The 17211-nt window shown below is 38.1% G+C and overlaps 1 protein-coding gene across 10 annotated transcripts in view; it reads right to left on the minus strand.

Moving 5' to 3' along the window:
• The window catches only part of SORBS2 (sorbin and SH3 domain containing 2), a 165999-nt gene that overhangs the window by 56446 nt on the left and 92342 nt on the right, over positions 1–17211 (minus strand). For 4 of the 10 annotated variants that reach the window (XM_057696600.1, XM_057696599.1, XM_057696598.1 and 1 more), the window contains 4 exons: positions 10660–10798; positions 7055–7227; positions 2322–2388; positions 1559–1603 (listed from right to left, as the gene is read on the minus strand). In XM_057696600.1, the coding sequence (XP_057552583.1) occupies positions 1559–1603; positions 2322–2388; positions 7055–7227; positions 10660–10798 (424 nt within the window). Of the gene's footprint in view, positions 1–1558; positions 1604–2321; positions 2389–6262; positions 6398–7054; positions 7228–10659; positions 10799–17211 lie in introns of those variants that run through there. The other 6 variants (XM_057696605.1, XM_057696601.1, XM_057696603.1 and 3 more) reach the window with 4 other exon arrangements.

Raw genomic sequence — 17211 nt, forward strand, 5'->3', positions numbered from 1 at the left:
CTATTTTCATTCCTCTGCTTCTCCTGAAGGTCCATGCAAATTGACATGACAAATAAGAGACAGTGTCTGCACTTCCCTTTTGTCTCAGTGCTACAGTCAGACTTCACCTTTAGCGCTTATTAAGAGCAAAACAACAGACCCAAAATGGAGTTGCTCATGCTAAGCCCCATAGCACCAAACCAAGACTTAACTTAGTTGCAGTTTTGACTCTCTCAGAAATGGAATCTTACACCAATCCATCAGGAATCGAATCGCCTGGTCAGCACACTCTGCCTGACAGACCCCGCCCTCCCCTCAAGGAAAGCAACCTTGCAATAACCTACCCACTTTTTTCTTAGTGTAACTTCCTTGTTCCCGCTCCCTTCTGTCTATTGAAAATCTTTCATTTTTTTCAGCTCCTAGGAGCTCCTTTCTATCTGCTAGATGGGATGCTACCTGCTTCATGAATCGTCAGATAAAGCCAATAAAATCTTTAAAATTTTCTCAGTTGAATTTTGCGTTTTAACAAGGTAAACACAAGAGAGGAGTTAGGAGTACCTGTGACCGGGAATAAAAAGTTGAGGGAAACTTAGCAGGCCATCTGCTATCATCTGGAAGAGCGAGGACTGAAAACTAGATTCTTGTAGCTTGCTAAGCTTGTTCTGCTTGTTTTTTTCCCCTCTATTTGTCATTGGACACTAGCAGCAGAATCCTCAACAGTTAAAAGGCCTGAGTGCTGGCCTTCAGGCATCGCAGAGGGGACACCCTCATCCAGTTTGGGGGCTGGGCTGCCCAAGGGACCCTGATGTGAGGTTGCAGCTGCTGAAGGGGGCGTGGGCCTTGGAGCCTGCTCTAGAGAAGGGAATAACAGACACTGTGCAATAGCCCCGAGCCTGGGGCTGGGAAGTGACAGGCGGCCCTGTGAGCGATCCCCTGATGCGACATTTAGGGGAAAGTGATGATGGGGAACATTTTTTAGGGGTCCCTCACTTCAGCTTGCAACCACTTCACAAGATACCAGCTCACTCAAATACAAGTGGAAATGTCTGGAGTTGAAGTCGTTCCATTATGACCGCTGGCAACTCTGAGTCAGAAAAGTGGTCTAGCAAGCTGGGATTTTAAAAAATCCTCCACTGAATGGTTGCATTTGGAGCAAAAGCATGGACAGAGTCACAAAATACTTTGCTTGACTTGTTTTTTGTGAAGTGTATCTGAAAGATCTTACTCAATTGTAATCATTCTCTCTACTGATGAAAGGAGATCTTTATCTTATTTTGTACCCCCTGTTACAGTATGTTCTTTGCTGCTGTCCTTCACACTTTGATTAAACATTCCTGAAGCAGAGAATAAACTAACAGTGGGGATGAAGGAGATAAAATAGTATTAGTTCTCATTCCCATGCGAAAAGATCAAATCTTCCATGACACATGCTGAGAAAAGAACAAAAGCATCTTCCTCATTGTAGAAACTGAAATCGTGCGTGCGCTCAAACAGAGTGGTAAAAAAAAAGTGACTGAGAAGTTCTTCCAAGCATGGCAGGGCACAATGTATTCATGGCAAGCAAGGAAACCCATCCTACCTGCGTTATATGTATAAGGAGTATTATACATGTCTGTGTCATCATCTAGAAAATGAAACATAAATATTATGGTAATACAGATTCAGGCACCACATCCTAACAAGATAGCAGAACTTCGGAGAAACAACAGATTTGTTAGAAAACCAACATATTTCACCTCGTTCATAATACCATTTTTAAATTTTCAAATATGGGGTTTTTTTTGTTTTTCTGTTTTTGTTTGTTTGTTTGTTTTGCTGGGCCTCTGCTCTGCAAATTGACTTCTCTGGGCTGCAACAGGTTTGCTCTGCTACCTACTCCACAGCGTACAGACATCAGCTCCTTTTCTTCCTTTCCGTCTGTTCTGGATCATGAATTTCCTTTAGTAAGTGCTTTAAAGATCCCTTGTCAACTCAGTGAGACCCAGCTACGGGCACTATCTTGATGTGGGGCAAATACGTGTGGACAGAGGAATAATGCGTCTGTTTAAGCAGACAGTGGGCCAGGCCCGTTTATACTGTGAATAGGGAAGGATGAAGGGATAAGGCCAGAGTCCCTGGCACTCCTCCAAGGGTCACCTTCTAAGAGGCTTCCTAGCAGCTCAGGGGTGAAGCAGGAGCACAGGTGTCTGGGAGGGGTGTTCTAAGAATAAGGAGGAGTGTTGAAAAGAAGGGAGGACCATGAAGTTTGCTGGGGTCTTGACATTTGTGTGAACCAAAACTACATAAAAGAGTTATACGTCCTTCAACCCTCAAAGACCTTATCAGAAAACAGAAGTACATACCCGGCTTGTGCACCATGTGGATTTGCTTAAACATGGTCTTGTACCAGTCCTTTGGTCTGTCAACTGTCTGTAAAAGAAAATGTCCAACAGTTACAAAACTGGTTCTGAATAAATGTTGTTCCTCTTTCTATATTTTATCTTTTTTAATAGCAGATTTCTGTTCCATGATAAAATTTTCTGACACTTTACTATTTCATGATGGTAATATCAGTAATTTGTCAGTGATACATGCAGTTTGTAAATATATTACCCTTGTTTGAGATTAGGCCGAGTTGGAATGTTATACGCTATGGTTTTATTTGTTGCAGGCTATAGCTGTGCCCAGCCCTAGATAGTTGATATCTGCACAAGCTTATTTATATAAAATTAAGTGAATAAAGGCTATAGTGTTGTAATTGTTTGCTTCACTCCTTTAGGTGATAATTACCATTATCCATAAAAACTGTTCAAGACATTATTTTAAAAATTAACTAGGGAGTATTTTGTACTCAAAATGTATTCTGATCATAGGCTTTGAGTTACATAAATAAAAATTTGATGTTTACTAATCTGTTACTAAAATACTGTTTATAGTAAACTAGTGTCCTAGAGCAAGCCCCAAAATGTAGATATTGTTTCAAAATTTCTTTAACTTGATAATAAAATGTTGGCAACATTTGCTGTGCTAAACTGTAAGTTCCTTAAAAGCAGAAGCTCCTTATTCACCCTGCTTTTGATATAATGTAAACAGTCAGCTTCAGTGGAAATCTGAGATTAATGTCAGATCAACCTAGATTCAAATCTTGGTTTCTTTAAATTACTGTTTAATACAAGCAATGTAAATTTGGGCAAGTGAGGTAACCTTTTAGAGCCTCAGTTTTCTCTTCTCTAAGATGAAATAATTGTAACCACATCATAGAATTGTTAAGGAAACTGAAAGAGACAATGTATACAAAAAGACCTAGAACAGTGCCTAGAATATAAGAAATGCTCAATAAATCATAACAGTAGGAAATCTCAAATATTTACAGAATCAAATAATGAATGGACCCAGGTGATTGGATGGAGGTCTACCTGTGAAAGTGGACATATGCCTTTATAATCATAATTCAAAATTTTGCTTGGCAAGATCTTTATCTCAACTCTTCCAGGGCTATTCTGGTAAGAAACTCGACCATTCTGTATATAGTAACTAAAATATACCAAATTTTTTGAGACCGTTCTCTTCATATAAAATATTCTGTTAGGACGGCCACAAACATATTCTTGTATTTGTTAGACTGAGCTTTGGTATAGATTTTACATCCTGATTTTCCTCTCTGATGTGGTCATCATAGTTTTCGTCTGGAAATTGAGGGTTTTGTGCTATATCTAAATTTATTTTGATCTCTAAGAGTATATGATTCTGGGAATCACCACAAACACCGAGTAACATCAAGGGCTACTTGACTTTGTTGGGAACCTCGTCCTCATTCATTGTAGGCTCTTTCTACAATGGAGATATTAAGCAAATCACTGGTTGACTATATACTCAAATGGTGGGGCCTGGTGGGAGAGGTAGTGGTAAAGCAAGAGTCTAGCTATTATTTCCTGGTTTAAACAAAGTAGCTGAACATGTATCTTTAAGGGACATTTATTTTCATAAAAGATGGATTTCTTTTTCATTAAGCTTTAATCCTTTTGCAGTCTTTAGCAATAAAAACTAAGACATAACTTTGTGTAAAAATGTTTCCCAGCCATACCTGGACACAACCAATGGTAACGAGGAAGCTGAGTGAGTGAGTTATATCACTGTATATGGAAATGTCTCCTGACAGACAGGATTGTTTCCTTCACTTGCTGGAGGGCACATATCAGGTGGGATCTCCGTTGTGCCATCTGCTAGCTTTATATGGTGAGCACCGAGATGCCAGGAAATGCCCAAGTCGGTTGGCAAAGAGGAATATAAAACTGGTAAACGGGAATACTAAAACTCCATGTGCCTTTCTAAAAGAAGTCCTCTAAGCATTTACAGTTCCTTTTATAAATGCCATTGTGTAGGTTGTTATGGCAAATATTGAGATTAGGTAAACAGAAGTCTACTCAAATTTTAGGAAGTTTACTTTTGTATTTGTTCTTCAAAATGATTTTGCATGGACAGTAACTACTAGTAAATCACTATTTGGTTGTTTTCTCTTACTTGGCTGAATAAACCTGAAATTTTACATTCCTGTAGTTTACAGAACATCAGAACTCTGCATTGGCTTATCGTGCAAAGATTTCCAAAAAGGGAAAAGACACATATTTTCTACCCACCAGTATACATTATTGTATTCTACTTTTGCCCTTTTCCAGCTTGAAAAGGCTCAAACAGTGTTATATTTGTGCTAGAAGAAAAGTATCTTGTATTTCACTTAACTAGCTCACCTTAATTACACAATCTCGTGGGATCTGAACCCTAGCGGTTTTTGTTGTTGTTGGTAAGGATGGCAGAAAAAGGCTGATATCCACGTCCCAGACCACACGAGAGAGGGCAGTCTGGGGAGCTACTTCCCTTCCTTCAAATAGCTCAAAGGTACATTTGGTTAACTCTTGGTTTTCTAGAGTTTACTTTATGAAATTCTGTGTCCTTGGTCTATGCTGGTTGTCTGCAATGAGACTAGAAGATGATACATTGGGAGAGTACTGCCTTTGGTGTGTACACTGAGCAGAAGGCCCATGTGAAGCAATGTCAGTCTGATAATCATTACTCTCTATGCAGATGAGAAAGAAAAACAGCCGTGGAGATTCCTGGCCTGCTGTGGCTCAGAGGTGGCTTGACTCCACATTTATAAACACGGCTATACTTGGGGATGTGCTCTGCGGGGCTGACAAATAAGAAATGTGAATGACTCTTCAGACCTGTACCGTCTCTGTAAACTTTGAGAAGTCTACATAAGAGCACAGCTGTACATAAAAATGCTGGTTCCTTATAAGGACCTCCTGAGTTGCTCATATTTTATTTTCTATAGAAGGCAAACTTGCATTCAATATCTAGTACACGTGACTGTATATGCATAGCTAAACATGCTTTTGATTTGGCAGTAGATAAAAAGCAATATAAAATTTTTAATATTTCTTGATTATTCACTATCTATAACATTCCAGTTTTCCCTTTTAAAACATAAAAAGCAAGGCCTTGTTATTTAAGAAAATTATATCTTATGGATAAAACAGTTCCAGCTTTTCACGTCCATTTGTATATATTATATATTGACTTAAAAACATAGCTAGAGGTCTCAGATAAAATCAGACAATCTGTTACTACAGAGAATCAGGGATCTCCTAATTTGTGTATCTATTATGCTTCAGGGGTCAGTTAAGCAAAACCAGTGACACTGTGCCTGTCTGACACTGTATCCCTACATTATTAGAAAAAAAATTCAAATTAAACCATTTTGAGTCAGAAATCTTAGAGAAACAAACAACAAAACGCCACCACCAGAAACACGCAGTCACCATACGATTAGCCACAGTCCCTGAACTTTTCCTGTCGCTTAAATGTGACAATCATCGGTTCCAGCATAGATTTTTAGGACTTTATAATTAGTCACATTCAACATTCCAGGAATCTAATGAGTCTAAAGCCCCAGCAACGGCTCTGCAGATTTACTTTCTGGCTTCCAGTTCTAATACAGATGCTTGGAATAATCAATTTTTAACTCTTCTCTCTGAACAAGGGATCCCCATATAGTAAATGCAAAGGCAAGGAGAGAAGAAACCCCCATTCTTTGTCTTTCGTTCTTTTTGAGCAATTCCAATCCTCCCTGATCTCTTTTTCTGATCTCTTGCCCACTCTTTTCCTCTCTCCACTATTGTCTTTGGCCTCCCAGGTTTGCATTCCAGGCCAGCAGCGCTCGGCAACAGCCCAGCCAGGTATGTGGGTGTTGCAGACCGAGTGTATGCAGTCGGTGCTCCATTCTCTCACCGCCCCCCAGTTTCACCTGCAGAGGTGCTGCGGCTCTCATCCTGGCGCCCCGAGTCTTCCTTCTCGCAGACTAGCACAGACCTCCTCTCCCAGTGGACTGGATCAGCAAGCAGCTGCCTGCCCGAGCTCAGCCTCGCTGCTGCTGCTGAAGTTTGCCAGAAGGGGCTGCCCTGACACACTGAGCAGTGCTCTGGCAGAGTTTAAAGACTTAAAAAAAAAAAAAAAAATCCAAACACTTTCACTTATCGCCCGGGAGAGCTCTCAGCAGGCACAGCTGACAAGGGACACAAAAATGTGATGTGTTTTTTCCTCAGACAGTTTTTCCTTTCCATGACATGAACTCCCGTCCCTCCAATCATCTCGCCGCCCAACTCCCAATTTACAGCTCGCAATCTCCTGGTGGTAACACACATCCATCTCGAGACACAAATCACTGGTTTATTCGCATTGCACATGGGAATTCGGGGCAGCCAAAGAATTCACATGTTCGTCTTCCTTCTCTTTTCTCTCTCCTGTGCCCCAACACTCCTTGCCAGAAGGTAAGGCCAAACAAACCCTACTTGTACCGTTTAACAGAATCACAATTTTCGTGATTTTTAATGGAAATGGAAAAACAGATTGGGTCATTATCTTCGATCGACTGTTCCCTTTCTCTGCCACACACAGCATAATATTCATGAGAACTCAGATGGCACGGAGGGCAATCCTCATTACATAAGAGCATAGGAATGCACAAAGCCATCGACAATCCCTCCTTTGTGGAGCCTGTGCGCGGCCCCAGAGCAACGCGCGCGCTGGCCTTCCCTACCGTTCTAATTGCCGTGGGGATTCCGGATTCATCCACCGGCCCGATCCCCGGGTAGTGCGGCGCTTTGATGACTGTCACTCTCCTCTCCTCCTCCGAGGATCTGTACAGCGGTATCGAGCTGCCCAGGCTGCCGTCCAGAGACTGTGCATGCTGGGGGTATGCCTCTGAGGAATCTGTGCCGAAAATTTGGTGAAATACATTAGATACACAAGGAGTCAGATTAATGGAGCCTCATACTTACGCCTCCCGTAATATAATGTGTTATAATTACATGTCATCACGTATAATCACATGGTTGTATGTAATTAATTATACATACGTATATAATACTATATTATAGTATATTTACAGATAGAGTGTATTTCCATCACTATATCTTTCAACTCATTTACCTTAAATTTGAGGCACTCATTGTTAACATGTAGGTATGTATTGGACAGACCTCTGACAACAAGACCCTCATCCCTCAGTGATAAAGGTGAGGGGAAGAGTAATATTTGTTGAAAGACCAAGCGGCCGTGTGGCAGCCACTGTGTTAAGAAAGCACTTTACATGCATTACTTCATTTTATCCTTCTAGTGATCATGGGGGGGGCAGGGGGGAGGTTCCATTTTATAAATGACAGGGCAGAAGCTGAGACACGTTTAGTAATTTCCTTCAAGTCATCATTTACATTACCATTATTTTTGTGAAACTGCTGACTACCACTATTTTAAAGTACTAAAATGTACTTTTAGGATGAAAAAATATGCCTATTGATTCTGACAGTGATTTTATAATAGTAAAGTGAACACAAGAATCACATCAGGAAATCTTCACATCCTAACATATACTTGGATATGAAGGCTTATGGATAAAGAAATGATTGTAAAGTATTAGTATTAACTTTTATTTAAGACTCCATGATGGCCATAGTAGCTTTGCTTTCACTTTAAAGTAGCAAAAACCATGACTTCTCACCCCTCGGATGTGAAAATTGCCCGAAGCATACATTTTGGATGAGATTTATCATGTTCTTATTGTCATGCCATCTTTGTTAACTTTTGCTACACTTTCATAAGAAACAGAGAGGACACAGGTGTACTATATATTCCACTTACTCATAGTTTATAGGTATTTATGAAAATCTACATTACTGTCACTTATTTAGTACAATTGATAATATGACTTCCTGTTTTTCTACAATAAATTTCAAAATTTTGCTGACTCATAGCCATGGTTTGTGAGATCTGTTACTCAGGTCTCTTTTTATGTGATATGGAAAGTCCTTATGTCAGGGCAGCAGTCATTGATTACGTATAGGTATAGATGTAAATATAGATATATATAGATCTAAAAAGATCTAAAAAGATATGGCTGTGTTTTATAGCAAATTTATACACTTCATAAGATTTTTTTAAAAATTTAACTCATTATAAGGATAAGTAGAGATAAGACCCCTGTAAACTAAAATCCATTATAACATTTATAACCGCTATTACTATGATTATGTTTTAGTTTGCAACAGAAAAGCATTTTCAATCCATTTCTGATGAAGAATGAATAAAGCTAGGAATAAAACTGCTTTATGTGCCATTGTATGTAAAAGTAATATCTTTTCTAAGCAACTCCAAATTAAGATTCAAAGTGATATTTGACTCTGATTTTCTATTTAATTACAGAAAGAATTTGAGTGGGCAACCATGATGCTAATATTTCTATCAAACAGTTTTTGAGTATGTGCAAGTCCCAGACTAAACAAACAGTGTTAACTCTGTCTTCATAGGTGGTTTATAAGATTCTGTGAACTTATAGCTTACAAGTTAGCCTTTTATTTTATCATGCTCTCACATGGTCCACTAACTCTTATTTTTGCAGTCTTTTGTCCGAAACTTTATAAAGTTCCTTTAGGACAGAGTAGATTTGTATATCCTCCTCAGGACCTATCTCAGCACTGGCCAATTAGAATTTGTTCAATATTTATCTATAGAATTTCTTTCTGTGTAGTATAGTTTATATGTAAAATGTACCTGTTGATATGTTCTAATATAAAAGCCTGTCCAGACTCAAGTATTTATATTTTGTTTGTTGGGGTGGGAGGGACAAAACTGTGTTCATTAAGACAGGCAAAGGGGACAGAATCCAACTTTGATAATAATTACTTGGAAAAATATTACGGCTAGAGTTTACTATAGATGTGTGATCATATATAGCTCCATAAAGAATCTAGATATAACGGACTCCTATTATAACACTACACCATGGACTGATTATATAAGGGCAGTATTTTGGTACAAAGATGTTCTACTTTCTTATACGCTAAAAGGACATCATTATGAGGTTCACAGATGATCCCAGGAGCAGCCTTAGAGAAGCTGCGAGTATATTTAGACTTTTCTTTTAATGAGTCTCTTGGCTACATGTAAGTCTTATAGTTCTAGAGGTTTTGTTGGCCACAGAAGTTGTTCCACGGTCCATATGCTGGTTGGTCATGGGTAAACTAATGGCCTCATTTTCTTTCAATACACAGTGTTGGGGAAGAGAAGGTGCTGTATGCTGTCAACGAGGGCACAGGAGTTAAACGCCTGTTCTAGTTTCTTTCTCTCTGGCGGCTGATGGTGGCCAGAGAATTCATCTCCTGCTTTTCTGAGAGGTATGTTGTGGTTACGTGGTCCTCTACTGGTTTCCCTGTTTCTTGCTGCCCTGCAAGCCTTCTAGTTGCTCAACATAGAACCTTTTTCAGCTCGAATTCAGAAGATGGTTTGATTTGGTCTGTTTTTCAATGTTTGGGTGTTTTGTTTTGTTTTTACATTTTTAAAAGCTAAGAAATATTTATGACATTATTTTCTAAATTGTCCTAATATATTTTGCTGCATAAAAATGTTTCTAGCATTATATAGCACAGCTTCTTTTTCCAGGAGGCTTTAAAGAGTTCATGAGCCACATGAAATCGTATGTTTAAAGATTTATATGAATATTCTAACGTTCTTTTTTCCTGGAGGGGAGATCTATCTTTCATTTAGTTCTTAACTCCTAAAGGATTAAGAACTATCTTTCTATAAAATTCTGCATCCTTATTTAAAGGAATTCACATCCCTGTCTGGTGATCCTCTGGCCTCAGTCTGATTAGTAGTTTACTAGTTTGTGAGGCAGCCTATCCCCTTGTTAAACTGTTTTAACAGTTAAACAGTTCTTTATATATACCAAAAGAATTTTCTACAGTGAAAGATCTTCCACAAAAAGAAAGGGCTGTCTTGAACATGGATGGTATTTGTCACCCATGGAAATTTGCTACATGAATGTTCTCCTGGTACATGTGCACTCTCTTCTCCCTAACTGGCCATCTTTTTCTTTCTACCCCATCACCCCAAATATCTAATAGTCTTCTCCAGATTCAGCTATAGATGCAGTCAGTCATCATCTTGGGATAGCGGAGCACCTATTTTCTCCAGTGTTAAGTCCTCTGCCTTTAATTCCTCCCCTAGGAGACGCTCATTAAATAGTCGAGTGTTGAATGTTTCTGCTTCCTTTTCCAAAAATCACTTGGATGTTTTATATTTTTCTCATATGGTTTGTACCTGCTATATTGAAATTGTCATGAAAATCATGACTGTCGGATGACTTACCGAGTGAGCGGCCATGCTGCATGATAATGCTGGAATTGAGGGAGCCTGGTAGCGAGTGAGCAGAAGGGGAAAACGGCCTTTGATAGTAACTCATTGGACTCACAGTGCCTCCAGAGTTTCCATTCACTGTTATCTGGCTCTGAGAAAAGTGCAGAGACATCCTGTTAAAGCACGTGGTCCCGTATAAACATCACCCCTTTGGATGGCAATAAAGACTTCCATTCACATGACAGTTATCACCTGTCAAGTGTTTATTTACTTTGAAGACTGTTGTTGAGAAGGGCATGGAACATATTTTTCTCTCAGTGTCTTCTCTCTCTTCCTTTACTCTGAAAATCACTCTCCCTATATGTCAGAGGGCACAGGGGGTGATTAGGAGAATGGAAGCAGCTGACCAGTGGGCACACCGCTCTGCCCACCGTGGTATCCAAAGATGTCCTAGGAGTCGGTGTCAAATAAACGTGGAGGGTGAATCTGCTCGTATGTCGTGACTTAAGTAGTCAGAACGCTGTCACACTGCTCTGCGTGTGGGAAATGAACGTTCTTCGACACGAGGAAAGGGATTGGTTCTCAGACTTAATCAGGGATATGTGTCCTCTAGTGAATCACTGTTTCCAGGGCAAGGTGACTCACATAAGGAGGACAGGTGTTTGGATTTATGTGTCATGAAGCAATCTATTCTGGAAGAATCAGCTACCTGGGAAAGCATCAGAAAGAGGCGTTAACCCCCAGCTTCTTCCTACTCTCTCTTCATTTCGCACTTCGTAGGCCTCTTTTGGGTTTCTTAATAATTTATTGTTTTGGTTGCTTTATATTTGAGTATTTTCATATCCCCAGTGGTATTTCAAGGTTCTTGATGAAGATGGTCATATATATGCTTTTTAAACATATTTTTCTGTGTAACATACAACCTGGTGCGAATAGGATAGCAGATATTCAATAGATACATATTCTAATTGAATTGAATCAGCTCCGTTCAGAGAGGCTGAGCTCACTGCTGTCCACAACACAGCACTGAGCATTGTGGAGGTTGCATAATACATGCAAATAAGATACAACATTAGTAAGAGCATTTAGTTAAAATACCTTATAGCCGAATACACACAAGACACACATATGCATAAAGAACCATAATCTGTGAACTTTATCTGCTTATTTTAAAACAAATTAAACTGCTGTCGTACAGGCCTGAAACATAAGTAGTCAATTAATTGCACATTTCCACGACTTTTCATTTTAAAGCAGGTGTTTTCAAATAATGTGGAATGAATCTAATTTTATTACTTTATAGCCGTACCACATCTGTCCTAAAGTCAGTAAGCATTTCATTACAATGATTGTGCTTAATGATGAATTAAGCTGTTACAGAAATCACTCTCATAAGCAACCTTATCTTGAGGGTCTTCTACCTTAGAGCGCCGACCATTCAAATAAGTGTGATACACTGATCTACCCAAATGCTTCAGAGCACTTATGTATCTTTGATGAATTATGTGAGAATATTTTTGCCTCCTTGCCCAAATCTAGTTTGGTTGATCTTTGTAAATGTAATTTCAAAATTATTGTTATAATGTGTTATAATTAATGATAAAGGCAGGAGAATTCTTATTAAAAACTATCATGTTACTACATGACTAAACTTCGGCAAGTTGCCCTGCCTGCTGTTTTGATGGCTTCCATAACATTGGTTATGAGTTAAAAAAATAAATGCTGCAAATAGATTTAGTCTTTCATGATGTTAAACCAATTAGGATTTTACTAATGAAATAATACTCTTAGAATTTTAGAAAATACTTTATTGTTATAGTGAAATAATTACTAGGAAAACCATCTTATGGAGAAGGTATGGGCAATTTAAACTGTTACTTGAAACTAAGTTCAGTTACAGGTAGCTCCACAAGGCTGTATATATGCCTCTCAGGCTCCTGAAGAGTCTTAAAAACAGTACATTAAATAGGCTAGTACATGAATTGATATATTATCACTGCTTTGTATTTTTGGATAAAGGCATGCCTTAAGGTTTTAAAAGTAAAGAACTATTGAAAGCATAGAAGAATATGGAGAGGCTCATGCCTGTTGTGCTCCTGGTGCTAGTGGCAGGAGAGGTACTAGCCGTGAAAAATGAGGTTCCTTCTGTAGCTAGTCTCTGAACACAACATTTCAGCGCAAAGTTTTATACCCAGCCATTGAACGAATATTGAAACCCACCTAAAAGTATTATTAAGTATATAGTAAAGATACTAAAAAGTATCTTTTGTCTTCTGTAATTGCAATGTCTTGAAAAACATATAGTTTATAATATTTCTTCATGCGTGAAATTCAGATTTATGACCTTGATACAACATAAAAATTATGTAGCACAGCTAAAATTTTCTCTGTGATGATGCATATTTAGAACTTCATTATGCAATCAACTTTAGAAAAAGTTCCCTTTATTTTGCCTAAAGTTATGTGCCTTTCAAATTGAAGCTATTATCTATACCACATATGCAATAGAAAATCTGTGCCATAAAATTTTGAAGCACTTTAGTCATTCATAAATCATTTATTAGGGACTGCTTTTCAAGTAGACATATTTAGGTGATATAAATATGTATGGGAAATATTTATATACTGCTCTAAATGGAAGACAAATTATCGACGTATAAAACAATAAATATTCATAAATTTGTATCCTGGAATGGCATGGGAAAATAAAAAAAATCATACGGCTAAATTTCTGCAGTGTAGATTAAGATTATTTACATCATTCACTACTGTGGGGTAGATGAGTTCAAAAGATGTAGCTGTTAATTAAAGGGGAGCAGGAAGAATTAACACCGTACAGTGAGTAATCATGTCTGTGACAAATAAGGAGATGCGAACTGTTTGCACAGGGCACATTCATATGACTCTCTGACGTAAACTTATCTACCAGGATTTAATACTGGGGTAAAATTTTAGACTTTGTAATCTAATCATAATAATATATGTATGCCTATCTAAATTTATGAGAAAACTTCTTATTAAGGCAAATCACTGTACAACTCATTAGCTAGAGCAACACAGTGTAAACATAAGTGACTCTAAAATGAATGAAGAGAATATGATTGCCCTTTTCAGCCCAAAATAGGTTTATGAGGATGAATGGAATGTATTTCCATTAACAGATTGTACAGAATCGGTCTAGGTGGAATCAACACTTATGCAAATAACAATGCTTAGCTGCAAAATCAAATGGCAGACAAGAAATTGGTCATTTTGGCCTTTGGAGATCTGTGTAAACAATGATGGAGCAAAGGAAAGAAGAATAATTACATGCATGATAGCGGGGGTGGTTAAGGTGATGCCATCTGTCATGGCAGACTGCTGACCCAAGGTTGGGGAAGGTGTTTCAGGACAGTCAGTTTGTCAGAGTCAGCTATCTGCAGCTTATCTGGGGTGGCTGAGGAGGAGTTCCTGGAGGAGCAGGAGGAGTGCTCACCCTGGGAGAAGTCTGTAGTGAGAGAGCCTGAGGCGTTGCTGTGGATAAGGCAGGCAGGGGCAAGAAGGGGTTTATAAAAACAGTGTAAAAGCGTTGGGTGCCTTTGCAGGTGCGAAGGCCCCAGATCAGCAGGTGGTGGCCCTGTAAGTGATGCTGGGCTGGAACCACCATCTGGGGAAAAAGTGGTTGGGTCAAAAGATACCACAGAAGGAGGGCGTGCAGAAGAGGCTTCTGGTGGGGTTTGTCTGTGTGTCTGTGAAGCGTTTACCTCCAGCACACTGGCAGTTAAGTTCTGGTTTCCAAGCTAAGTTTGAGGAAAAAAATAATGAGAAGAGCTATAAATTATCGAATTAATAAAAACATCTCTTTATGCAATGTGGCCAAGAAGGCAAAACACTGGTTTTATTTGCAAGCACTTTAAAGAAGTATATTCAGAAGGATTAGGTGCCAACCACACAGAGGAAAAGCATGAAAACATGCAGAAACGGAATCCAGTAAGTGTTTTTTGGAAATAAGATCAATTTTCACACAGCTTTAGTTTGGGGTGGGGGCTTAAGAGTGTTGGCATAGTAGAATTTTTTTTTCTCAGAAGTTTTAGTTTTTGTACTTGTGACAACAAATTAATATCAGGTTATCCACGGATTGGTTGAATTAGCTTTCCCTTCACTAAAAAATCTTGTAACAGATTTCTCCCTACTGACTCCTTCTTGGAAAATGTTCCCCAAATAGAAGTCAGCTTGCCTCATAGTTTTTCTGATTTACAGATCTAGAAACTGATCAAACTAAAAACAACTAAGTGGAAAGGGTATTTTGTTTCCTTTCCACTCATTGACTCTATTTTGATTTCACTATGAAATACTAAAGGAATTGAACTTTAGTATATCCTAGCAGTGCAAATAGTGGTACCCTGTGTGAAAATGAAATGGCAAAAAAAAGTCATTGATGATGTTAGAGTATACCCTAATTGGTTAGAACTACTGTTGGTTTTAAATCTTAGGTAAAGGAGAAAGAAACTGAAGAAAGAAAAGGTTTAATACCTCCAAGGCTATATAACCCAAGAGGCTCACCATGGAGGAGGAGTGATCTGTAAAAGGAAGAGAGTGGACGGCCCATTAAAGATGTCATAGCTATCCCTTCTAACCTTCATGATATTTGACCACACAGGTCAAAACCTCCAGCATAGTGGGTTTTTTTGAGTGTTTGGTATAGTGCCAGTTGTAATACAGATAGCCAAAGTATTATAGGATATTAACACAAGGATGTAGACCATACTAAAGAGAACTGTATAAACTTAAAAATCTTGCCTACTAAAGATTTAAGTGGTTCTTGCTCAGCCTTCATCTTTATAACAGTTGATATAATGCAGACTGTTGATCTCATAAAAAGTTAGAATTTATTGTTGTCCTCAGACTTTTAATTGAAGAGTTTTTAAAAACCCACTATATAAAAAGGTCTCTGGGTCACAGATACCTTAAAAATCTAAGAGCTATTGACCCTTCTCTTAGGAAAAATGCACAAATTCATATACACATAAAATTTGCATCAACTTTAGGGGTTCAAGAGTACTTGAAAGCATATCTTTAATCTAACAGGTTCAGAAACTCCAACCCTGGATAAAAAACCAGATTTTTCTATTCTATTCTTATCTAGTAAGCTTCTGTTGTTGTTGATTAAAGACATTCATTTTAAATGTGATACTTTTATACTCCTATGAGGGCATTGCAAACTCAGGTGCTGACCCTGGGCCAGGAATGTATCCAGAATGTGCAGATCAGACTAGGGGTTAGATAAGAGGGGGAGATGGAAACTGGTGGAAGGGAAAGGGCATATTGCCCCAAGGCAGCCAAATTAAAAATTAACTCAGTGGCAACCAAACAAAGGCTATCTATAGTCATAAACCCTTAGGCCATCAGTTTGTTGACTCAGCAGATGTAGAAGCTGGAGGTGGAGAGTGAATAGTTGGATATGGGCTTGGAGTGGAGCCGGGGTAGAGAGAAAGGGAGCAGAGTCCGGTGGGGCCAGGCCGAGGGTGAGGTGAGCAAGGCACTTACCCTGGGTGCCAAATTTAACGGAGTGACAAAAAGTCATGGAGATAAACACTATTTTAATGCAATCTTATAAAGAAAAAAATCAAAGTCAATATAAAAAAAATCCAAACTGAACAAAATCCATGTGGTCATGCCAGGTCATGTTGAAGACTGAGGAAAAAGGAAAAATTTGTATCCTGGATTTTTAATGGAAGCAATAATATTATAATAAAATAATAATAACTTCAAAATCTTTTTTTTTCCTAATCTTATTTTCAATTGAGACAATAGCCATGTTTGACAAATTTCCCTTGGCCAATGATGATCTTAAACAATTTTTAACTAACTTAAGATGAAGTTAATGTTGTACTAAATTCTGTTTTGATAAAAATAAAATATTTAAACTTAATGTTCAGTTTTGATGCATTTACTTTTCAACTTTTCAGTATTTTTTTAAACTGCTGAAATGTCCTAGAAAAAAATACCACGCATACATAAAGACATACATCTATGGGGGAAATATTTTTCTTTCTGTCTCAGGCTCTAGTTGGCTTAACATGGCACTGTAGTCTATCTTAACACCTCACTCTTTAACCTCTTTGGTGGCTGAGCTTCCAGGCCTCATTTCTCAAGGAACGTATGAAATATGTCTTAAATATCAAGTGAAAGGATATGACAGGTTTTGTTCTCTGTTTTTCAAATGAGTTAATAGTAATTTACTTGAAAAAAATATCGAGAGAGTTTTACGAAAGTCAATCTTTATATTAAGAAATTATTTGTATCTTATTAGGTATCATAATGGTATTTTCATTATGTTTTTTCTCTTTATCCATTAGATAGAGGTACTAAAATTTCTACATATCTAAGGATATCGAATTTTACGTTGACTTTAAAATACTACCAGGATAATTGGAGTTGACAGTTGAAAACAAATGATGAAATAATGAAAATTGCTGAAGCCTTGTGATGGGTTACTTATAATGGGTTTTATTCTATGATTATCCATATTGTTGTTAAGATTTAAAATTTCCATGGTAATTTTAAAAGAAATAACTTGACTTT

The sequence above is a fragment of the Hippopotamus amphibius genome, chromosome 10, assembly GCF_030028045.1.
Source record: "Hippopotamus amphibius kiboko isolate mHipAmp2 chromosome 10, mHipAmp2.hap2, whole genome shotgun sequence".
Taxonomy (NCBI): domain Eukaryota; kingdom Metazoa; phylum Chordata; class Mammalia; order Artiodactyla; family Hippopotamidae; genus Hippopotamus; species Hippopotamus amphibius.